Source organism: Drosophila suzukii, chromosome 2R (assembly GCF_043229965.1).
Source record: "Drosophila suzukii chromosome 2R, CBGP_Dsuzu_IsoJpt1.0, whole genome shotgun sequence".
NCBI lineage: Eukaryota > Metazoa > Arthropoda > Insecta > Diptera > Drosophilidae > Drosophila > Drosophila suzukii.
Genome location: NC_092081.1, coordinates 4,054,586 through 4,079,321, shown reverse-complemented (window position 1 = coordinate 4,079,321; position 24,736 = coordinate 4,054,586). Strand labels below are relative to the sequence as shown.

Sequence of the window (24,736 nt, the reverse complement as noted above, 5' to 3'; positions counted from 1 at the left end):
AGGGAGAAAGGGGCGAAAGCGGTGCCGTGAAGAGGCAGGAAACAGAAACCCACTCGGAGCGACAAAGTCTGCCCATGACCAACGCAATGTGGCTGCAACTCTAGACAAAAAGCCAAGTCAGCATTTGCGCCGCAGACGCGGTGGGTGGGGGGAGGTGTCTGCGGCATTGGTTGGGAGCCAGGTGGGCGGCATGGGCGGGGCAGGCGGCGGGCTGGGGATAAATGAGGGCGAGATGTGATGACTGCTGGCGAGCATTAATAATGGAAATATTCAGGCAGCTGCTGCTGCGGCTGCCGTTGATTGAAACCGAAAGGGCAGCAGCCGAGGAGTGGCAAGGAACTCCAAGGAACTACACTTGAACAAACTAACTTAAAATCGCGAATTCCCTTTGGAAATGCCTTTAAACTACGCTTTAAATACTGCAAACCTAACAGATTATAAACCAAGTATACTCTGAATTTAAGGAAAGAATATAAAAAGATTTCTAATATTCCATTTAGAAAGAAGCTGACCACAATCAATACATATCTAAGATATTTTAATTAATCCTATTTTGCAAATCGCTTAATCTTTTGGCCTAAATCACTGTTATACTCAAGATTTTTTTATGGAGTACTACTTAATAACCCAACATTTTAAATATTTCTCATTACCTTCTGGACCCACCGAGAAGAAATTAATACAAATGAATAGAGGTAGCTTATAAGAATTATTTAACTTGAAATACTCTAGATACTATATATGAATCTGTATATAGATACATTATTGAAATAAAAGTTTATTTATTTTTCAGTCATTTTTTGAATTTGTATTTAAAGATTCCCTGTATTTGTTCAAAAAATGTAGGTTAAAAAATCATTTGACCACTTTATTTGGTAAATTATAAATATATTTTGGTGTATACTAAGATAGATTTTAAGTAGCCAAGTTTCGAAAAAGGTTTTCCAATGTGTAAGAGAGTGGCGAGTGTGTGGGAAATCTTTTGAAAAAGGATTAACATTAAATATGCATGTGTATGTTTGGACCTGGTGTTTGTACACGGTCGGGCGAGTGTGTGTGTGCGGGTGAAAAGTTGCTCGTTGGTTTGAGTAATGTGCGCACATAATGAGTAACAAAGCGCCCTAATGAAGTACTCAAAGCCTTCGAGCAGAAGCCAACTTTCAAGCTCCTGGATATAAATATAAAGTTCGCCAAGTGTCAGAGGGGCGGATGGATTTGCCCAGACCCCGGAGAACTTTTACTTTAAAAGTTTCATAAATGCCCAACTACAAATGAGGAAATTGAGGCCAATCGCCAAATCAAAAGTGGAGAACAACTTAAACAAACTTATTGAGCATTAAGTGCGCTGAAAAATAAACAACGTGTCAAAAGATTAAACCGTTCGCACAATAGCATTAACGTAAACAATGCAAAACACACAATTTAAGAATGTAAGATATAAATTCCTTGTGGAAAATTTCTTTCCGGCTGAAATATTTTCATTCATTTTATTTGACCACACACAACAGGTTTTGGGTAAATTCGTTTTAGATTTTTCAATCCGAAATGGAATTGCTTGCACATTTATTTTAAGAAAAGTGTTTTTTGTTAACCAAGCTTTTTTTTCAAGAACATTTTGACTTTTCAGACAAATTTAAACAGCAGCCTGCAGCTTCCAGAATGTTTCTAATAAATAAATCAAATCAAAATTAAAGCAATGATTTTATTTATCAGCTCGAACGTAAATAATTCAATTCATTGTATGAATGTTTAAATACAAATAAAGTTTGACAGCTCTTTTAATACTTAATTCAGATAAAACGGCAAAACACAAAAATGAACCAATCTACCGATTTAACCCGATAAATACAAAATAATATTCTGCCTTATAAAATATGTAAGGCAAGTTTAGTTTGTATACCTATATTCAATTGAATTTAATTCAGTGCACTTAAGTTGATTTGATTTGCCTTCGCTGAAGTTGATGGCACCGCGATGTCTACGAGCGTATACGTTATATGTGGCAAATGAAACGCAATCTTGCGGTTATTTTCTTGCCTTTTTTATTGAGGCAATCACGAGCATAATAAAAGTAATGATAATAATAACAATAAAGCAGCCAAGAGTAGTTCGCAATCGCAATAACAATCGGCAATGATGACAACAATGTGTGGTACTTAATAAATTTAATGCGCCCCGAATTAGCTCACAATTAAGCGGAAGATTTTTGGTCAATTTAATCCATGATAACCTCCGTCTGCGGTTAGGGAGCCATTTGACCGGACAAACACGGATGGTTTAATAAGATTTCTAGATTTATGTGCATTACCTGGAAATAAAGGAAATGAATTTGTTAGAAATTGTGCAATTGCATTCGAAATATAAGGGAATTATAAGAAATTAATAACTACACTCCGGGAAAAACACCGTGTTAAAAACAAGTAGAAGCAGCCTTGATTTAAGAAAAATTGCATGCTTTACATTTAAGTGCTCAAAAAATTCTCATATTGAGCACTTTTTGGATTTTCAATGTCTGTCAACTCAATAATTCCCAACTGTTTATTCTGAAAGTACTCGGTATAGGAGGCGCATAAATTAGACAGTCTTAATGCCCGTGAGCGTCAATTCGTAAGTAAACTTAAAATATTAATATTATTTATATATATCTCGTTTATTTCGTTTCAGTTTCCAATGCTTATTTCTCTTACTAGCATAAAATAAACACTGATCTGAATATCATGTTACTTATATATTGATTAAAGAATTGTTTGTCCTTAAATCATCCCGGAAACTTTCCTACTTCATTACTAAATCGTTTTTGTTTTTGGTCCAAATATGACTTTGTTTAAGAATTATTCATACTTGATTTAAGATCGAAAGGTTTTTAAATCTAGTATTTTCGGTCTTGAAAATTCGTGCTCGAAAGTAGTATTTTGTTCTCGCGTTCTGTATTTTCCATGCTTGGCGAAGTTTTGACACCGAAAATACTAGGTTCAATCACGAAAAGCTTGATTTTTTTCTGAGTGTATTTATTTTTATATTAGTAAAAAACAACGTAGGCAGCTATTAAAATTAAGATTAAATTTTTCTGTAACCTTTTGGCAGGGCAGTTCCGATTCAATTGCATTTCAGCACAGGATAGCAAACCCACATCGGAATGCTGGAAAGAGACATATTGGCTAACCCGCTCCGAAGCCCGTGCCACCAATAAATCGCTGGTGAACGACAGCCGCTAGATAGTCTGCCGGTACAGGGAGCACCCCCTAAAATCGCCCACCTAAGCCTGGCGAAATTTATTATAAAATTCAATCTTTTTTGCCAGCTTAGAAGGGGCAAGAACTTTCTCGGCCAAGTGTCGAAAGCGTCTACGATAAGAAGAATAGCGAAGAAAACATGGCAAAAGGTATTTAAATCGTTTTTAATGGAAAAATATGCAAAGCAGCCGCGCGTCGGAGTCGTAAGCCGCTGGAGAGGCTGAGCAGGATGCCAGACAAATCTCTGCCGACTGCCCAGCCACCTCCTTCATTAAAATTCCGAGCATTTTCACTTTGCGAAAACACACGGCTGATGGGGGAGGAAAAGGGGGCAGTTAGAAAGGAACAGACAGAGAACTAGGGGGAAATGCTGACTGACACACTTTAAAACAATATTCTTCTGGCCCGGCATCGCTTCCTTTGGAATCCAGAAAACGCCCGGGGAGCCTGGTCACATCCCTGTCATCCCAAAGTGCACGCAGGACACATGACAAACTTGACGTAGCATGTCAAAAGATTTGAAGCCAATTTGTCAGGCGAAGTAGGAGGCAAAATGGGATGAAGTCAGAAGCATACGCTGCAAGTTAGAGAGTGCTAACATACGAAGTTTACGATCTCAAAGACAAAAAATCTCAGCAATAGGAAATGTAATTCAATGCACAAGTTAGCAATATTTGACTTTATTTTAAAAACTGGTTTGCATATGTTTTCATGTTTGGGTAACTTGAATTTGCAAAGCAAATCATCTAACCATTGTGTTTTTAGTAAAATCAAGCTAGAAGCTTATGAAATTAAACAAACTGTTGGCTTTACCGCAATACCAATATTCAGATTTGCATGGATCAGCAACGAGCCTTTTAAATCAACATGAGAGTTTATTCTATCCACAGAATCTATTTTCATAAATTAATAAAACATAACTAACAACCAAAATGAACTACTTTCACTTTACTACTTTAAAATTAATATTTGCCACCACAAGCCTATAATGCTAATGGTAAATAGTTTAACTCACGTTTATTATATCTTTAAATTCGAACTTAATTACATATATTTTTAAAACAAAAATCATTAACAGCATTTACTTGGTTTTAAACCATTTAGTGTTTAACGTTAAAAATTCAGAGAAAATCCCATTAAATCATTAGAGAACAACGTTCTGCCCAATTATACACAGAGCTTATTAATTTAAATATATATATTGTTATGATAATTATTTATAAAAATTAAATATTTATCGCTATATTCCGTTGAAAGAAAGTCCACGTGTCCACTTAAATTTAATTGTTGCATTAATAGAATGATTATTATGCAATATTTTGGCGTTCTAATTGGATGGAAACCCGCGAGATATTTCATTTAATTTGCGCTTTGTAAATACAAATTCTGATATAATATTGTCCCTCTAATTGGGCGTCCTCGGAGGGAGGGTGGTGTGTGCGTTATGTTGTGCATACCAAATGCATATTTAAACTGATTAAATTAGTTCGAGCGGCGCCGTAATGAATGGGAGCCGTGCACACACGTTCAGGACCCCGAACAAGTTCTAAAGTGCCACTAAAAAGTGCTGGAGAGACAGACAGTTGGCAGCGGAGGAGTGGGTCTAAGCCAGCCCTCGACAGGAGGGTCCTGGCTTGTTTGCTGCAGGACGACGAAGGGAAGCTTTGCACTACTATAAAATTAAGATTAAAAGCTCCAGCTGTAAATGAGTATAAAGCCAGTCTTTGGCCCCCTTAACCGGGGCTCTGTATTTGTTTAAGGTGAGCATTTGTGTGTCTGTTTGTGAAAGGCTGCTCTTCGCGGAGCACAGAAAAAGATACACAAAAATGGGGGACAACGACAAATAGAAACACGCAAGCAGATGCAGCATCCCTCTTAGTTCTGCTTATTTCTGCCCCCTTATTGTCCCCGGGATTAGCTAGCTGCGAATTCTTTTGTGGCTGCGAGGAAATTAAAAATTTTTCACTTCAAACACACAACAAAAGCCAGTAGATTGAAACAAAGCTTCATTTTAATTTCCTAGAAAATACAAGTACTAGAAAAAAGTATTTCAACTAAAACAAAACCAGAGCAACCACAAAAGTGGAAGGAAATGGGGGCATGAAATATGACGAAGAAGAAGGAAATGAGGGTGTCTATCAACATTTCTTAAAGTCAAACTAAAGCGGAATGGGTGACACCCAAACCTGTCAAGGGTCTGAACTTCTGCTGATATGAAATGCTTTTTTAGTATTATATTCGTTTTAATATTCCTCTAAAATATGTTTCTTATCAACTTTAAACTAGAGTTGTTCAATATGTTGTTATCAGTTTATTAAATACTTTGAATTTTTAATCAAGGGTGTGTGGCAATACTTAGACAGCTGATTTATATTTTAACCTAGCATTTTTGGTGGAAGGTCTATATGGTCGAAAGTATGTTTTTTTTTAATTATCGAACCTCCAACGGTTTAACAGAAGAGTTCATAAGCGAAAAATATTCAGGACCTCTAAAGGAAACTAGCATATTACGAAAACATGCGGGTGCCAGCAGGCCTTTAAAAGTATGTTTCGAGTTTTGCATTCATCTCGTCCCTTTTTGAAAAAATGTATAACGAAAATTGTGGCTATTCCTGCTTCGTTTTTTTTTTGTAACATAGTAGAAAAATGATTAACAAAGATTGATGAAATATAAAGGGATTGGCTCGGGTGGTTTGGCCTGCTTTTTTTTTGGTTTGGTGGTGACTTTTGTGACTTTAAAGGGAGGGTGGGTTGCAAGCGGAAAAGAGCACTCCAGAAATGTGCTGCTGGAAAGGTTTTATCTGTGGTAAGTCAGCAGACAAATAGAATCTGAAAAAATATAGGAATCGGAAAATGACTGAAAAGAATGATTGAAAAATTACATTGCAAATTGGAAACAAAAAAATTCTATAGGAGCCATTCAATTATTTAATTTTTTCATTTTGCTGCTTTGTTACAGATCTGATGGACTTTCTGATGGCCCGCCAAACCATAAGGTTACATATCATTTATAAATGGTTTTTTTCCTGCGCCTCTGAAATGCCATAGTTGTCAATCATTTGTCAATTAAGCACTCTATCAATCCGCATGTCTGGGCCGCATTCCATGTTGTTTGTTTATGCAGCCACTGGCGGGTCGTGTAATATATCTCCGATATATATTTCATGCCTACAATATACATTTATTAAAGTGTGTTTTTTACGTTTTATCCCGAGCATACATTGAAATTCTGTCAGCATCGGGATGTCGATATGGCGGATTGGACAGGGACGGCGGAAATGATCCGTCTCTTTCACTCCGCTTTCATTAAATTGAAAAATTGTTCGCCAGGGCGCAAATTACACAAATCATCAACGGCAATGGCACTGGAAATATTGTGGAAATGAATTGCAACTTTGCGCTGCTTTATTGTTTTATCCTTTAACGTTTTTTTGAAGTATTTATTGCTTTATTATTTTTAACAATTAAGGCAATTCATAAAAAGTGGATATTCAATAACAAAAAATGTTGAGCCCAGGCAGTTTTTATGGCCGCGCCAGTAGTAATTAATTAAGGGTCAAACAAAGGAATTTGATTGATGGCAGATACCGTCACTGATTTTTGATTTGCAGGTGTTTATAAAAGGTATTAACACTCATTCAAATATTAACATTTGCGGTGGTATTTTATAATGTGAGCCTCTTTGAGGGATTTATATTGAAATTTCCATCTGCAGTTTTCGTTCCAGTTTCATTTCATTATCACTACTAAACTTATTCCCATCAAAACAGCTTTCCGCGGAAAATAACTTTACTTTCACAGGGCATTTATGTCCCCTCGTCCCCCTTTCTAATCTAGTTCAAGTTTGGACTGCACAAAATACTTAATTTCCCAGTTATAAGTAAGGGAGACAGAAAATGAAAAACTTTTGCTAATCATTCAACCCGAAGCGATCTCTCACCCCCAAGAGCTACCCCATCCGCACAGTGGCTGACAAAACGTGGCTGGAAACAGTCTCCGCCAAAAGTTTGCACATTAAAATTGGCGCTAAAACTAACAAACTTTGTCAGCGAGCAAGAGAAACAAACTCCCTGCCCCTGACACGTTCCACTTTTCTCCTCCAGCCGCGCATAACGCGCTTGAAAACTTATCCAAATGAACTATGGCAAAACCTAGGGAAAAGGATATGATTCGGCGTAGGAATTTGGCTGATTTATAAGGGAAAATATTTTAATTGGTTTAATTAGTGTTGCTGGCTTAGGCCAGCCTTCCTAAAATATTTTAGCCGCCCTTAATTGTATTAGGGTTGAAAGCCGTTCCCTTAATTAAATAGTTAGCAGCCCTCACACGTTATTACATTTTCGAGGAAATTTAATTAAAACAGTGTTTATTTGCACGTTGAAAAATGTTTCTCGAAAAGAAAATCATATAAACTAAACTGTCAGTTAAATTGGTATTGGTTCTATTATAAATACATATGTCAAAATTATAGAAACATTAGCTTTTTGTAGTATTTGAATTTAAGTTAAACGTTCTGGTTAAATGTTTTGATGTTTGAAAGAACCTTTTTATTAAGCAAATATTTACCAAATATTAAAAATATTTTTTCTTATATAGAAGAAACTCAAAGAATAGTTAATCCCAGATATCCGTGTCCAAAATATATTGATCGAACTTTTCCAGAACCGATAGTAATTATTCAAAACCTTCTGGGGGATGGCTTGCAGCAATTAATGCGAGAAGGGCGCATATTTCATGCCTCGCTTGTCGGGGTTCGATTCCACCCGTTCCACGACGCGTGTTCCGCTGATAAGGATCTGCCCACCCATTGAACATCCTCTGGTGCCCCCACCCCCCACAAATCTCCCTCAATTGATGGGACAAAGCCATAAATTAGAGAACAAAGTTGCGACGCATCAACGAGCATGTGAAACATGTTTCGCCGAGGAGGAGTTATCATCGATGGCTAGTGCAACATGTATCTATGGAAGCCATGCACTGTGATTAACCGGGGGCTAGAAAGTGGGCGGTGTGGAAGGAAGCAGTTACTCCAAATGGATCGGGCGAAACAAAAGATACAGAGTCGGGGGGAGGTGGAAACAATTTTGCAAAGCGTCGAGCGCTGTGCTTATAATAACAGACGCAGCGCGGCAGCAACAACTGCAGTCGGGCAAACAAAGGAAGAGGAACAAATTACAGCACAAAACCAGCAGTGGCAACAACAAAAACGCCCCGACGAGTGCGCCAAAGGTAGACAAATATGCTAAAACAAAAAAAAACAGAAAAAAGGGAAAATTCCAGGAAGCTGTACTTAAAAGGGTACGAGTACTGCCCTTGATACCCTTTATGTTAAGAATATATTTTTTAAACAACATAAAAATCACGTTTTACGGCGGTGCAAGAACGCAAACCTCAAGTTTCACTAGAAAACTTGAACTCTTTTTTTGTTGTAATTGTATGTCTTAATTAAGGAAGAGTTGCTTTTGAAAGTGTTTTTGATATTTTTATAGTTCTGTTGATCTACTAAAATACGACTAAAATGATATATCATCAGAATTTTATGAACAGAAAAATCGCTTTAAAATCAGTCAAGAGTTTAATATCTTCCGCTTTGTAACAAATATTATTTGCTTAGACAGTTAAGTTGCTTTTCCAACGTTGCAAAATTACAAAACTGTGCCAAAATTCAAATTAAGTCAAAATATAGTCCGCATGGGATCATAAAATAACATACCCTTAAAATTGCTTTGCTTTTACGTTAGTCCAGTTCGCTTGTAATCCTTAGTTCATTTTGACCAAATGTAGTTTGTGGAAACTGAGAGGCATCAGACTGTTATTAATACAACTAATTGAGAACCTGCCACAACGCGATGCGGAGACGGACATGCCGCGGTGCAGATGGGAAAAAGCGGGCAAACGACAGCTTGCAATTACATCCGAGACCCCTTTTGCAACCCGCTACACCACCCACCACACCACCCACCTCACCACCCACTACACCACTGCCCCACTGCACACACACACACACAGGACAAAGTGCACTTCAAACAAAACGTCGCCCACATGGAAGCGTGCGATTTGCCGCAATTGCGTATCATTAATTTGCGTTTTGCCTGCCAACCCCCCTTTTCCTTTTCCTATCCCCTCTGCCCGTAATACCGCCTGTCGTCGTTCGGTCAAATTACTTTGTAAAATGTTTCATGGATGCAAAGCGAGGAACAGAACCGTATACCTGGGGATAGCAGCGAAAAAATATCACACGAAGTTTAAGGTTTGTTCGATATCAAAACCATTTAACGGGTAGTGAATTCTAATAATATTATTGTTAGGAATTATCATTTCCAGTTCAATGGTTTTATAGAGTTGTGATATTTTTAAACTTTATGAGTTGGTATTTTTGGGGTGTATACTTATTTGCTTAGTATTTTCAATGCTCCAAAAAGTCCTCTGTGGTAACCCTTTAAATAATTAAATGATACTTGATCTTCAGTTATAATAATCTTACATCTTACATTTTAATTTGATACAACTTAAACCCACTTTGGTTCTCATCTGTTTTTTTTTATTTTAATAAACTAAAGATTTCCATAAATATGGCGATATTTGAACATTTTTCAAAGTGTGCTACATAAATTCCGAATTTAACTCCTTTGATCAGTATTGAAAATAATATGTCAGTTTACATACACAAGTAAAATAAAAGCGGGCTTCAATAACATCAGCTTTATGAATTATTTGTATTATAAAGGGTGTGGGAGAGCAATATGGGACTACTACCGTTCGTACTAACCTAGGTTCCTGCTGATAATGAGGCTTGGTAAACACACGTTCTAGGTTTGCGAAATCGGGTGCGCATAAACCATGGGAAAATGCCATCAGAGTCTATGGGTGAAGGATTGGTTTGGCTTTGCGGTTTTGCTGTTACACGAGTATAACATTTACTACTTACGTAGAACCCACACTTCCCAGTCCGAGTTCGCCCCCCTCCAACTGTCCGCAAGCAAATCCGTAGTGCCGTTTTAATGCATTTTCAATATTCTAACGATGCCACAGAAAACTGGCCAGCAACACATCAACATCGAGTGCTGACCATATATAGAGATTATCCGAGGTCCATTGTTGTTGATGCTTTTGCTGTTTCAGAGTTTAACTGCTTTTGAAGAGCTTTTAGCATTACGTTCGCCTATTTGTTTTTGATTTATTGAAAGCAAATTACAGGCTGGCTAAAATTTAACATGTTTTTTTTGGACAGTCCTACCCAATTTAATTACGTTTTGATATACCTACTTTTTAATGAGTCAGTTCGATATTCTGAAAGTCCGACATTCCACTCAGATCATCTTGTTTTAAAGCCCCGCATTTTTCAGCTGCTTCTCATTTCAATTGAATGCGAAAAATATTTGACCTCAAGTAAGCCACTTTGCTGTATGGCCCTCTCTCGGCTCCAGGCAATTATAAAATATATTTTCATTATGTAAAAAAATAATTATGCCAAAAGTATGCACCGAGTGGAGGAGGAAAAGGGGTTGTGGAACACAAGGGGCACAAATGGCGAGGTTCACTCGAGATGCTCGTTGAGTTTGTAGCTTTTCGTACAATCATTTCATGCTCATTGCTAATTAAAACTAAATTGAGTGCACTCTGTGGGTGGGTAAATGAGTGCGCAAATGGAAAAAGTAAATTCACGTTTGACAAACATTTGGATTATTAATCATTTAAATTTGTAAAAAGCAAACAACACTTCTAGCCACTTTTTAAAACTTATAAAAGCAACGTGTGGGTAAGCACCCGCTTAATTAAAATCGTGACAGAAACACAAATCACGGCGAAAGTATTTTATTTGCTGATTAAACTTAGAAATTTTGTGAAAAAAACCAATTTAGTCACAAAATAAGCATATTAATTTAAAATTTATTAATTTTAAAATTCTTTCTGCAACTTTAGCGTTTAGCTTTTCCGATGACTTTTTAAGTGGCAACTCATTTTGTGAGCACAATGAATTTTTAATTGGCATCTATTTATTTGCAATTCTTCAATTGACATTTTTCAGTACTTGCTAACGAAATGGAAAATTTAATACAGACAACTGGGTGGATGAGGAAAAACTCTGCCAATGGGGAAATGGGAAAACACCCTCGATGAGTAGATGGCAATTAATAGCAACTCGTGAGTTCAGCTTTTTAGTTCCTGGCTGAAAGTCAAGTCATCGCTGATGATGACAACAAAACATATGCGCTGGCCAACTGTCCTGCCCATGACCATATTGGGCACTTCGTCTAGACCCCCTGGCGGTGTTGGTGTCTTTGTTCGGCGAACCGAACCCAACCGATCCAATCTGAACCGGTTCCAGTTCTTAGACCCACACGGGAAGAAATTTGCGATATAAAACGAATTTTGTGTGTGATACAAAAGATATAACCAATTTTTTAGAATCCCCATAACAAACCAAGTTCTAAAGCCTAACCTTTAACAAAAAATACACATGGATAAAATTAACTTTTTGATATTTTAAAACAATTTTGTTTTAAATAACAAATCTATAATAATTAGGTTTGTTCAAGGCATGAATTTTTAGCTAGGACAGTCCTTTGAAATGTCATACAGTCCTCTTCTGGGGTTGATCCTGGATTTTTCTTGTGCATCCCCTTCTCGGTGGTGCGTCATTCGAGGCCAGACGGACCATAAATGTGCTTGCAGCCAGCAGAAATACAATAAAGACAGCACACAGCAGCTCGCCTGCATTGAGCGGCAACAATAAATTGTACAATAAATCAATATAGAAAAAACGTCTTGCATAAAAAATTCGCAAAAAGGGGAAAAGGAAAAGCGAGGGAATTTCGTGTGTGAAAGAAACCCCCGAATGGATTTTCCACATAATTGTTCTGCAACAAATTACTGGCTTAACCGAATTTCCAGACTCAATTATGCAGGGGTAAAAAATGTATAAAAAATGGGGAATCCGGAAAACTTTAAAGGCTGCCCACCAGATTTTTCCCCGATTTCCCACCACTCTTGTTTCCCTTTTCCGCTTCACAAGCCGGCCGGCTTGTCCAGTTTGTTTTGGGCCCCGTTTGCTTTGCTTTTGGCCAACTTGCTTTCTTGTTTGTTGGCCCCGCTAAAGGCAAATTGTTTCTTTCTGGCTTTGCTTTTCCATTTTGTCTTTGGCTCTTTAAGCAGGTGTTACCTGTGTGTGTGCGTGTGTCGGTGTGTTTGTAACTCACCTTACAAACTTGTTTGTTTCTATTGTTGTTGGTGTTACCTAATCGTCTGCGGACAGGTTATCGTTTGCTCTTGAACTTGAGGCGAGCAAACAAACAAACTTAACGTGGAACTTGAACGGACCCGAGTGAGAATAAATGCGGCGGCCAAAAATTTGGTTTAAAGGTGAATCCGAACTTTGTACGTTGACAGATGGCGTTGATGGATGGGAAGTCCAGTCAAAATGAGAAAGGTCTATGCACATAACATGTAGGAATCTATGAAAAAGGATTCATAATTGTATCGAAAAAAGTCATTAACACTTTATAATTTTAATATTTCCGCTTCAAGACAAAAAATATATAACTATATATATTTCGTTAATAAAAAACCACTGTTCAAAGCCACATTTAAGCTATGATTTCAAAATTATGTAAAGAAGCACCTGGTATTTGCATAGGCAAATCATATTCTAATATATTAGAGTCTTTTAGTCATAGATTAAAGAGTCTCAGCTAATAATAATCAAATGATTAACCTTTTGAACCTTGTTTACAAAGCCTAATCAGTGATCGAACTCGTGACTTAGTAACATACCAGCAAGATAAGATGAAATCAGTGTTCTTTCTAAATAGTAATTCTATATTAAAAATTCTATTATTAATTGTAAGCTAATCAGTTGTTGCTTATATACACTTATATAATACATTTATTTAATAGGATTTAATATTTTAAGTGTACTTACAAAAACGCAATTTTAATGCATGTGTTACAATTCCAAAATCCCCTTACAATTACCAATTTGACTTCATTAATTCAGCCTCCCAAGAACCGATCTATTGCAATAGACCTCGCATAATCCGAGGAAGAGTTGCAGTCATGAATATATCGCAAGTGCCAATCGGTGCGCTTTCATCGCATCTTCTGCTAACCGATTGCGAGCCCAAATGAGGCGTGCCACTCCCACTTTCCCATCCGGTTTTCCCCCTTTTTCCCTCTTCGACCGTTTAACGCGGACAGCAATTATTAAAACAGAGCCATTGGCGACATGATAAACGATTTCCGCAATATTTCCGCCAGACCTGGACGGCAAAGGCAGAAAAGGCAGCAGCGGCAAAGGGGAGGGTTTACTGTAGGGTTGAAAGCACGGCCTTCACCTCTGCCTCCCACCACCCCCTTTTGACCCGCGGGGGCGGAACGCTTACTGCGAAACACTTCAGTTGGCTACACAAATTTGTGCACGGGTCGCAAATTGTTACTGCATCGCAGAACTGTTGACCGGGCTACAGCGTGTTCCAAATGAGATAGGATTTATAAAAAGAAGATAACATTTCTTCCCTGACTTATAAATAAATAATTTAATTTTGCAAAAAAACCCATTGCTATTTTTTATGCGATCCCGCGTTACATATCTTCCGAGACGTTTCCTGACTGGTTGGGAACAGTTCAGGAAATTTCTTATAAATATTTTAATTCATTTGCGTAACGATCCCATCAATTTGAAACTGTAATCTTATTAAAAGAATCAGCTTGTAATACAAAAACAACTCTTGGGGCCGTTTTCTTGTGCATTATTAAACTAAAAATAGGTTTTAAGCTAAAAATTGTCATACTTTTAATAAGAAAGCGTACGTTACCTATAGGTAAACAACCAAAATAAACAAACCAATTCGTTTTTTCAGTTATAAATCAGTTTTACCGATGCACTTCATCCATATATTTTAAGTTTATGACATGGAAGTCTTAACGAAACAAGAATGTCACAGAAAATTCTATCCAAGCAAAACAATTCCAATAGAGTTCGCACGAATAAGCGCTCTTTAAATAAAGCATAAAGCCACTTCCATTTATCTGGATTAACAATATGCAAATTGCTTTAATTATGCGATTTGTTAAAAGGCAAGTGAACGACCTTGGAAACAGAACACACATGGTAAATAACAATTAATAACTGGACAGATGGTGAAAGGTAAAAAGACTGAAGGCAATTTTAACCAGCCAGGACAAAGTAATTTATACCAATTTATTAAGTTAAATTTTGCGATAGGACTTAGAAATCCGTTTCTTTGAGGGATACAATTACAGAACTTGAAGGCGAAACAAGTGACTGAACTTAATAATCAAATAGTTCCCCCGACTGTCTACTTTGCCATTTATGTACGCTACACCCTGTGATGTCTTGTTGGGAATGTCAGACAGACAATTTATTTGATTGATTTCGGTGCCTTCTGTGCATTTGGCTCGTTTAAATTGTGACAAAGTTCTGGCGTCGCATAGCCTCAAATGAGGAAATGCTTACTTTAATTTTATTTACTTCTACGCGTCCCTCGTTATCTGTATCTTAACGAGATGGTGGCCTTTGTGCGGAGACTTTTGGACCCTCGGGTCATGGCCCATGTGCATGCATAATGCGCGCCCAGTCAAGAAGTCCATTGTACGTACATAATTTATTTAAATTCGTTTGTTGTTGCTGTGCAATTTTTCAGCGAAATAAGTGTTTTATTTGGTATCATCATCAGAGGCGGACAGCAAATGCGAACCATATTGTTTTCAAGTGAAAAGTTCAATTACTAATTGGTGCCACAATATTTTCAGACCACTCTTTCGGAATAATTTGTTCACACAATAACTTTTTTATCTCAAATGCACTTTCCTAACTATCTGAATATTTTTATTTATTTACTGTAAGGACTTTTTTAAACTGGTTAACTCTATTAAAAGTAAATTTACTGCAAAATAGTACAATTTTGGTTTGAATAAAAAAAAATATTCCACTATCCTCCACTGATTATAAAAAAATAACATAAACATAGGTAAATACAATATAAAGATAAGGTTTTGAAATGCTATTATTATACTTATACATTTCCAAACCCCTTTGAGCCAGAGTATATTAAACTTAACTCATTTTTATGATTATCCTCGCGTTCTGCTTCTTTCCATGGCGCACAAATATTTTTATTCAATTCTTGTTGCGTGAAAATTCCACGCGAGTCCGCAAAAAACAAGCGACAAAAATATTCTTGCACATACACTTGTTTTTGTTTCTATTTTCCATTTGTTTTGCGGCATTTTTGCGAGCGAGGAAACCAAGGAATTTGCATAACAAAGTGAACGATGGCTGGCGGGGGCGGGGGGTGGGGTGACACACAAACAACAAAAAACAGAGAGACAAAGAGGCTGCAGACGGAGAGCAGTTGTTATTTTTGGCACAGCCGGGGGAGGGGGGTGGGGCAGCGAGCGAGAGAGAGAGAGAGAGAGTGGGGGACATGTTTACGTAGGACAGGTTAATGCACCGCAGATTAACAACAATTAAGATGCGAGGGAGCGAGAGGCAAGAGGGGCCCAGAGCCAAGAGAGACTCAGAGATGCCAACGGGCCGGAGGGAGATAGCACACGTACCTTTTTCGGGCAGGGGGCGCAAGGTGGGGGACTCCTGTTGCTCCTGCCACTGCATTTTCCGATAGCCGCTGCTGCTGCTGCGACTATTGATGCGCCCGCTGCTGTTGCTGCTGCTGCATCTTTCCACCGCGACCAACAACAACAGCAACAACACCCACGAATTCGCTGTCGCCGGCATTTTGCCGCTGGCCGCACTCCTCGCACACACTGCTCTCTTTGTTTTTGTTGTTGCTGCTGCCGCTGTTGTTTCAGCCTTCCGTTTTGTTTTCCTTTTACACAAAAACACAACACTCACACAGACGCGCTCGCACACACGCACACACCAAACGGGGGTGGCAAAGAAATCACAAAACAGGTAACTTTTTTACTCAGATTTCCATTGAAACATGCATTTTATTTGTTTACTTTTTCAAAACGCTTTGCGCGCTAAGAATTCGCTGCATAAGTACACCACACTTAATTATTTCCCCAATCCTCATGCCGAGATCTTCGATTTTTTTATCCGCGAAACACGGCGGATGGAAGAAAAACAAATATTAACTCATAATATCTTTGCCGGCTGTTTTTCCGAAGCGACGTAAATTTCAGATTTTTTTCTTTGATTTTAGCGGAGCAGCGCGCACCAACCGCTCGTTTCAAAAATTTTTCGATTTCTGCGAGAGCGACACACGACCAAGCACCAATTCCATTTTGGAGTGCGGTCACACTGGAATGCAGATGTTAATTTCAACTTAACAGTGCTGTTAGACATTTTAACAGAAATGGGAAGGCGCCAATTTATAAAATTCATTTTTCAAATTATTCAATGTATTTCAATTGATTTGTCTGCCTAGCCCCGTTTTATTTGAAACTGTGAGTTTATTATTTACTTTTGTATTTGTTATATCAGTCTCTTACGAATGAGTTATTTTTAAATGTAAATCTTAAGTTACGACCGAGCACCACCACTAGTTTTTCCCGTTTGAAATCGAACCGGTTAAGTAAATAGTACGAGATGTTAGCACATTTTTAATTTTGGAGTGCGGTCACACTGGAATGCCGCCGTTAATTGAACTTAACAGTTCTGTTAGTCATTTACAGAATTAGTAAGGCGCCAAATTGAAAACAATAATCACTGAACGACAGTCCACGTAGTGACGAAGCGTACCAAGAGGGTGTGCGAAGGCGACTACTATATACACACGAAGAAATGAAAATTTACTGTAATCGTCTGGTTGTTTCGAATGATCCATCAATCGAAAGGTATTGCCAAAACTAAAAGGATTGCATATAGAGGCTTTATAAACATCAGTTTGTTTCGGAAAAAGAGCGGTAAAATTGTAAACGTGAAAATTCTCACTTTAAATACGCGTCGAATGACCCCTCAACTGTCAAAATCGGATGCTCCGTTCAAAATGAAAATTTTATTTTGTTTGTCAGTTTGTCCCAAAGCGTTATTTTAGAATCCTGAAAATTCTAGACGATGTTAAACAGCTCAATATAAGAAACACAAGGTCTACCACTTTTGAAATAAATTCGTTAAGAGGTGTTTTGTTTGATTTGCAAATTAGTAAATGTATTTCAATTGATTTGTCAACATAGCCGCACTTTATTTGAGACTGTGAGTTTTGGTCAAAACTTATTCACTTTTGTATTTGTTGTATCTTTACAGTCAGTCCCTTACGAATGAGTTATTTTTAAATGTTAATCTTAAGTTAGCGCCAGAAATCGCAGTATTCTTTGCACCAAACAAATTCCAAACCAGGTGCAAAACTTTACTAAAAGAGCTCTGTAAAAGTGGCAGTGTTTTTTTCGTTTTTTAGTCACAAATCGAGCAGCCGGCCGCTGTCAAAATACTTTGATTTTTCAAATTGTCTCAAAATCTAATATAAATCAAAAACTTACTTCCAAACTTTGTAAGCAAACATTTCTATAAGCGGTGTCTGTCTTCAAAATGCTGCGCCAACTAAGGGTGAGTCTTTAAAATTGTGCTAAATGCAGTTACATAAGATTGCATTTTGTGCACTTCTATTTATACTATTTTTGCAATGACCAGATGACGTTGGATATTTCGAGCTGGATTTTTTTGCCGTGGACACGCTGTGCCTCAAATGTGCGGAATCCTCCTCCGCCACTCACCAGCACCTTTGACGATGTGATTGTCGACTACGAGGACCCGGATTATCTGCCGTTGCCGGAATATCCTGTGCGTCCCAACGAGCCGTTGGATATTCGAAAGCAGCGGTGAGTACAATTATGGATTTCATAGCTCGGGTTAGATCATTACTACAAGTATCTCTTAAAATATTTATGTATACACTGTTAAATTTATAAATGATTCGAATATTTCCCTCCCGATTTAATTTTAAGAGATATTTTTATTTTACTTTGTATCATATGATATCAACTTAAATTCCATTAATATTTTGCCAAGGACCGAAAATAAGCATTATTTGTGAGTTTTATTTTGGAAAGACCACTGTGATTCTTACTTTTACATGTCAAAAATGCCTCTTTTTTTTACTATTGTCGACGAGGGCTGTTTAATATACCCAATTAGAAGAGAAACTAACAATCTATTTACTCTTGCCCGCAATGAACCTAAAAATCAGACAACAAACAAATTGGATAAAGAAAAACCAAAATATCTAGTACGTCATTAAAAATAAAAATCACAAATAATGATTATTTACGGTCCCTGATTATTTCACAATATGTTCCCATTTATTTTAAAGATGATATTAAGGGACTTATAAAACTAGGCAAAACGTTTTGCCGTATTATTCAGTTGAACACATTACAATCCTTTCCAGTCTTTTGTATCAATCCCGTAAGCGCGGAATGCTGGAAAACGATCTTCTTATCAGCACATTTGCGGCCAAGCACCTTCAGAAATTCAGCGCCGAGCAGACGGCCTTATACGATCAGTTAATCAACGGGGTCAGCAATGACTGGGATATCTATTACTGGGCCACCGACGTGAAGCCCGTTCCCAAGGAATACGACACGGAGATTATGATGCTCTTAAAGGAGCACGTCAAGAATGCCGAGCGGGTCTCACGTCTCCGCCAGCCGGATTTGAATACTTAGTATTCCCTGACCTTATCCATATGCTTATATATTTGTCAATTGCTTTGAAGCCTTCATTATAATGAAATCGAATTCTTTAATCCTGAATACAATCTGTTCGAAAGTTTCCAAAGGTCCTTAAAATCTTTGCAGTGCAATCATGAAGGTCTATAAATTTATCATTATAGCTATCAATAGCAAAAACCCAAAACAATTAAAAATTAAGGAAATATATAAGGGACTGAAACTAAGTTATTTTATTACTTTTGATCGAACAAGTCGGGTTACACTTAAAATCTGAGATAAAATTCAAAAAAACAATTTAATGTAGTCTATTCAAAGACCTACAAAAAATTTAACATTTTTGGAAATGGTCATGAAGTAACTGTTATTGTCTGACTTTTATATAAAAGTCTGTAAATAAGATATTTTTTGACTTAAAAATAAAATTCTTCCCGTAACTTTTATTTAGTGAAAGCCCAAGTAACTGTTATGAGAAGACTTATTAAAAAAGTCATTTTTTTTTGTTTGGTGACCGAAAATGTAAGTCTAAAATATTTTTTGCTTGTCTCTTGTTTGAATTTGGTAGCATATTTTACTTATGTATGTATGTTCTCCAGATTGGGCTTTGTACTTGTACACAAAAATTCTTTGACACAATGCGACCGCTAATTCTTTAGAACTAGAGGAAACACTATTCACAATGGTAACAATTTTGTTAGTGCTGGCCATCTATAAATTCCTTAACATATGGAACCGCTAACTCTTCAGAACAAGAGGAACCAATTTTGACCATTGGTACATATATGTAAGCGCTGGCCATTTTAAGACATCCGCGAATTACTAAATATATGAATCCGCGAATTCTTTAGAGAAAAGTTACGGGAAGGATTTTATTTTTTAAACAAAAAATAATTGTTATTTTCAGACATTTACATAAAAGTTGAAAAATACAGTTACTTTATGACCTATAAATAAAAGGGCGATGAATAACGAATAAAGAATGATTTTAAAAGTAAGAGTTATACCGGTTACGGTCCCTGAAATATATCAATATAGTTGAATATGTTATGATCCAGGAGATCTTGTTTCTAAAGCATTATTGTTAAACAAAAAAAGAACATTAAAAATGTATACTAGCACCTCTCGAACACTTTGTAAAGCGTGGGCAGGTTGGTAAGCTCGAAGATTTTTTCCTTGAGACGAGGCGGTGGCAGGAGATACTTTCTAAAGGCTGGAAATAGGACATGTTCCGTGGTCCATCTGGAATGTGCTCCAGCCGATTCTTCCCGCCAATCCAATTTGGAATAAAATCGAGCTGTTTCCCTGCAGAATGTCTCGAAACAACGAGCCTCGTGCTCCCAATCCACATCGGTGGCCAAGCGCAGAAGGTAAACTGGTAAGTGGGCCACATTGGGACGATGCTGGGCTACCAAACTGGGGAGAGATTCCACGTTGCCCTCCTCCGATATGCGCAGCCCGAAATACTCCCGCATAATAGGAGCCTTTTTAAGCAGTACCTCAGCAGCACTTGCAGCCAGTTCAGCCTTATCGCCGTCCTCGGGCGTCCAGCCAGCGGCCTCGCTGTCCAGCGAAAGCATTAGGAGCTCCTTCAGTGGCAGCGGCGGATTTATAGTAATCTCAGACAAATTTTGGAACTCGTAAATCAGCCGCTGGTAGAAGAGTTCCTCACTGAAGGAGCGGGTGTTGCAGATATAAAGGCGCGTTTCATGCTGGAATAGTGAGCGGAATTCGTCTACGCAACCCACATAGACAATGTTCTTGAGGATGCTTCTGACCTGAACACTGCACTGCCGCTCCACCCGGACTCTCATATCCAGCACGCTGCTAAGGCGCACTTCTCGGGATTTCTTCGCCGAAGTGACTCGAAAACTCTCCTCTGGCAGCGGAGGAGCCTCCTGGGAGGAACTGAGCGACACACCTGACTCCATTTTGATCAAAGGCGCCAGAAACTTATCCAGCTTTTGTTCACTGGAATCGGTGCGCACCATTTCCTTGGGATAGATGCGCTGTGTTTTATCCGCTGCCTGCGTTTCATCCAGGTCTGGAGCTCCTGGCAGTCGAAGCTGTTTGTAGAAGGTCCTCGTGGAATTGCTGCCCAGGAGTCGGGCCTCTACCTGCTGCTTGATTTTTTCTATAATTTCATCCTGGTACAGGAAGTGCACCTCGTGCTTGGTGGGATGAACATTCACATCCAGATTTTGGGGCGGCAGCGTGAGGCTCATGTAGACGAAGGGATGGTGGCCTCGAGGCAGGTAGGTGGCATACACCGAGTCCACGGCGGCCTTGAGAGCTGGAAGTTTGTCTTATTAATTTAAAACGGGCGAAGCTTATGTCACCCACCTGTTGACTCCACCAGTCGCTGGTTAATGAACAGGAGCATCTGGCTCTTCTTGGCGGAATAGTTGACCTGGGTGATCAGGCAGTCAGCTTCGAACTTGAAAACATCATCCCGGTAGCTAAATTCCAGTAGCTCCTTGGAAATGGCTGCCCCGTAGATAATTCGAATGTTTTCGGACCGGGAACTGGCCACTGGAGTGCGCAGGGCGGGGTGTGCATCGCCCTGCTTGCGAAGAGTGAAGCCCACATGGGGATTGTGGACAGCGTACCTGGCCAAAACATCGGACAGTCGTTGAAACTCCTCCGCAAGCGAACGGAGCCCCTGTCTCCTTTGCGGCATGTTGTAGAACAAATCCTCGATGGAGATAATGGTCCCCTGGTTTCCGGCACACGGTTTTGGCTGTCCCAGGAGCTTGCCATCCGAATAGGTGGCCTTGAAGCCGCACTTCTCTTTCGCCGTCTTGGTCTGGATGCACAAATGCGCCACATGACTGATGCTGGCCAGGGCCTCTCCCCTGAACCCGAACGTGGCTATTTGGGCCAAGTCCTCGAAGCGGGACAGCTTGGAGGTGGTGAAGCGTTCGCAGACGATGGCCAGATCCTCGCGCCGTATCCCAGTGCCATTGTCCTGGATCTGGAGGAGCTTCAGACCGCCGGCCTTAACCTGCACTTGGATGTGACTCGACTTGGCGTCCAAACTGTTCTCGAGCAGCTCTTTCAGGGCGTTCGCGGGCCTCTGGATGATCTCGCCTGCGGCTATTCGGTTGACCACCACCTCGTCCAACTTCCGGATGACGCCCGGCTCCATGGCGCAATATCTTTGGGTAATAATTGTAAACAAAAAAAACTAGTGTGACCGTTTGATTGCGCGGGAATATAACAGAATGTCAGTAAGTTTGAGTTAAGTAATCACTAATTCTAATTATTTGACAAAATTAGATTAATATTAAGAATTTTTGATTCCATAAGTAACAACAAATTGATTTATAAAATAAACGCACAAATTTAATGATTGCAAATATAATCTCAAATGTTCAATTACTTGTGATTTTTATCATGATACTTATAACGTTTACGTCCCTTGAATAAAGCTAATAGTAAAACCATTTCATTTAATAACAACTCCTTTATTAATCGGTTAATACAAATAACACTAGTTTATGTTGGTACTTCTTTACGCCTAAAGCTACTTTTATAAAGTAAGTTAAAGTTATTGTGAGTTTCTTCTTTAACTTCAGATTTTATCTTTTATATACTCTTTTTTTTAAGTTCAGGTATTTTTTCGAGTTTCAGGTAACATTTGATACATTTCATTTCATTACTCTTGAACTTCTATTGTCTCAACAATATATTTATAGTTTATTACTTATGTTAAACTTAAATGTGTAATTTGAGATTACACGTTTTTCAACAGTAAATTGTCTACTTTAAAGAAACTTTAAAGGAAATTTGAGTTAAACTTAAATACTTTTCTCAACTAAAAATATTTTGATTTGGAAAAACAAATGAATTCCGATTCACCAAGTGGTATTTTAGAGAAACTTTAAAGGAAATTTGAGTTAAACTAAATACTTTTCTCAACTAAAACTATTTTGATTTGGAAAAACAAATGAATTCCGATTCACCAAGTGGTATGGAAAACAACGTTATTTGTAAAGCATTGTTAAAAATGATTCTGGAAATGCAGCGATACGAATACTATGAGAACCACTTGCACTTGAGGCAAATGAAAACTGAGATTCCGAGGATAATGGTGGTGTATTTGAAGTAGTTGCGCACCTTCTTGCGCTTCCTCTCGGCCAGGATTTCGTTAAAGTCAATGAAAAGAGGATTCTGTGGGGGACTGAACGACCCAAGCTAAAAATATAATATAAATTAATCGTTTTTAGAGTCTCAAGTACTTTTAACTCAAAACTTACGTATTTTACGGTCTTTGTTATTTGGTTGAGCACATCGCGATATCCCTGAACATTGGTCTTTATAGTGGCCAGCTGCGTCTCGTTAGGATGCCCCATTTGGTTTTCTTCTTGGTTCTTCAATACGAATCGCAAAGAGGCCTGAATGATAACCAAATGTTGCAGATGATTGGCGGCGATCATTAGAATCTCGTAAAAGCTAAATGGGAGTTTGTAAGTTAATAAGAACATAATCAATATCACACCCACTTGTCCATGTCCTTTTCCTTGACTCGAGCAATCGACGAGTTACACCAATGATGAAGATGGAAGCTGCGGAGAAAGAAGCTTTACATTGCGGTCACCTAACATTAAAATCCACTCACTCCAGAATGCCCTTCAATATTTTGTGACGGTAGATGGGATACTCGATGCCCACCTTTCGGAGAGACTCCTCATCCATGACCAGGAACTCGGCCAGCGAGGTCCGTGCGATGGCAAAATGCTGAACCATATTTCCCACATTGATGGACTGCAGGATGCCGTTCAACTCCTGGAAATACTCCGGGCAGTCACTTTTCAGGAAGATGCGTGGAATGTGATCCCTTAGCGTGTTGTAGCCCAGGAAGTGGGTGGGCACCAGGTAGGTGGAGGCTGGACGCGGCAGGATCTCCAGCAGATCGTAGTATCCGTGGCACTCAGCCACCTGGGTGGGCGTGTATCCCTTGTTGTTAGCTATCGTGGCATTGACGCCTGCTTCCACCAGCAGCTTGACGACCTCCACGTGATTCTTTTCGATGGCATGGAAGATTGGCGTGCAGCCCTGATTGTCCACTGCATCGAAGCTGACGTCCTTGATCAGGAGGCGCACCACGCCGGTGAAGCCGTTCTGGCAGGCGAACATAAAGGGTGTCATTCCGTATTTGTCGGACACGTTGACCACGGCCCCGTGGCGCAGGAGGAGGCGCACTATTTTCTCCGCCACATACGGATCCTTGTTTTGGCTGTCGCAAGCCATCATCAGCGGCATCACCGAGTCCAGCTGCCGGTTTACGTTGGCCTTTGCCTTCTCCACCAACCACTCAACAATTTCGTAGTGTCCTTCGCGACAGGCAAGCATCAGCAAGTTGGGGCCTCCCTTCACGGTCTGGTCCACCTGGAAGACGAGCTTCTGCATCTCCTCCCGCATCGTCTGTAGATCTCCGTCGAGCACCGCATTGTAGAGCTTTTGCTCGGGATCCACATAAGGTGCGGGCTTCGAGCGTTTCCTCTGGGCAGTGTAAAAAGTGAGGCTCCTAAAGATTATTCCGAATGAAGCAGTACCAAGGAGGAGCACTCACATCATCCGAGAAGTAGAAGCCATCGTAGCTGCTGTCCGAGTCGGAGTCCCGGGGAGGTCCGTAGTGGCTTCGGCTGCTCATCTTGTGGGATTGGATTCAGAAAAATGCAAACTAAGGAGTCCTAGCACATTGTTGTGGCCAAAAATCAGGAAAAACGCGAAAGGAAGAAAACAGCAAAGCAAAAGTAGGGTTGCAAAAGCTTGTTCCATCGATTGTTACCGATAAATCAATGGCGCGCTTTTTAAACCAAACGATTGAGGATTACCAAACATAAAACTAT

General features: G+C 39.0%; 4 protein-coding genes across 5 annotated transcripts in view; 1 reads left to right on the top strand and 3 right to left on the bottom strand.

Annotated features, from left to right (window-relative positions):
- Window positions 1–16,459, bottom strand: part of LRP1 (LDL receptor protein 1) — a 61,754-nt gene extending 45,295 nt beyond the window's left edge. Inside the window, exon 1 of the mRNA XM_065863331.2 lies at window positions 15,813–16,459. Within this exon, the coding sequence (XP_065719403.2) occupies window positions 15,813–15,990 (178 nt within the window). The 5' untranslated portion in view covers window positions 15,991–16,459. The remainder of the gene's footprint in view (window positions 1–15,812) is intronic.
- A 1,145-nt stretch (window positions 16,460–17,604) lies between these two features.
- Window positions 17,605–20,011, top strand: LOC108019892 (succinate dehydrogenase assembly factor 2-A, mitochondrial). The gene is made up of 3 exons (XM_017087971.4): window positions 17,605–17,763; window positions 17,848–18,035; window positions 18,605–20,011. Exons 1-3 carry the CDS (start codon window positions 17,746–17,748, stop codon window positions 18,879–18,881), a joined length of 483 nt encoding a protein of 160 aa, XP_016943460.2. The 5' UTR covers window positions 17,605–17,745; the 3' UTR covers window positions 18,882–20,011.
- On the bottom strand, window positions 19,776–22,073 carry Mlh1 (DNA mismatch repair ATPase Mlh1). The gene is made up of 2 exons (XM_017087970.4): window positions 21,225–22,073; window positions 19,776–21,174 (listed from the first exon to the last, which is right to left on the bottom strand). Exons 1-2 carry the CDS (start codon window positions 22,027–22,029, stop codon window positions 19,997–19,999), a joined length of 1,983 nt encoding a protein of 660 aa, XP_016943459.3. The 5' UTR covers window positions 22,030–22,073; the 3' UTR covers window positions 19,776–19,996.
- Window positions 22,074–22,327: 254 nt separating this feature from the next.
- Window positions 22,328–24,630, bottom strand: Gasz (ankyrin repeat, SAM and basic leucine zipper domain-containing protein 1). 2 transcript variants are annotated; one of them, XM_017087502.4, is made up of 5 exons: window positions 24,457–24,628; window positions 23,503–24,386; window positions 23,387–23,449; window positions 23,141–23,336; window positions 22,328–23,078 (listed from the first exon to the last, which is right to left on the bottom strand). In XM_017087502.4, the coding sequence occupies exons 1-5, from the start codon at window positions 24,535–24,537 to the stop codon at window positions 22,920–22,922; spliced, it is 1,383 nt and encodes a 460-aa protein (XP_016942991.3). In that variant the 5' UTR covers window positions 24,538–24,628; the 3' UTR covers window positions 22,328–22,919. The 2 variants fall into 2 exon arrangements, 1 of the variants encoding a protein (XP_016942991.3); XR_011603694.1 differs by having other exon boundaries at window positions 22,937–23,078; window positions 23,141–23,278; window positions 24,457–24,630.
- Between the last annotated feature and the right edge of the window lie 106 nt (window positions 24,631–24,736).

Excerpts from the sequence above, each read along its gene's own strand:
- LOC108019892 (XM_017087971.4), top strand. Across the intron at positions 18,036-18,604 it reads TTGGATATTCGAAAGCAGCG|TCTTTTGTATCAATCCCGTA; the intron begins GTGAGTACAATT and ends AATCCTTTCCAG.
- Mlh1 (XM_017087970.4), bottom strand. The coding sequence starts at position 22,029 with ATGGAGCCGGGCGTCATCCGGAAGTTGGACGAGGTGGTGGTCAACCGA. Across the intron at positions 21,175-21,224 it reads GCGACTGGTGGAGTCAACAG|CTCTCAAGGCCGCCGTGGAC; the intron begins GTGGGTGACATA and ends ACAAACTTCCAG.
- Gasz (XM_017087502.4), bottom strand. The coding sequence starts at position 24,537 with ATGAGCAGCCGAAGCCACTACGGACCTCCCCGGGACTCCGACTCGGAC. Across the intron at positions 23,337-23,386 it reads AAGGAAAAGGACATGGACAA|CTTTTACGAGATTCTAATGA; the intron begins GTGGGTGTGATA and ends ACTCCCATTTAG. Across the intron at positions 23,079-23,140 it reads TAACAAAGACCGTAAAATAC|CTTGGGTCGTTCAGTCCCCC; the intron begins GTAAGTTTTGAG and ends TTATATTTTTAG.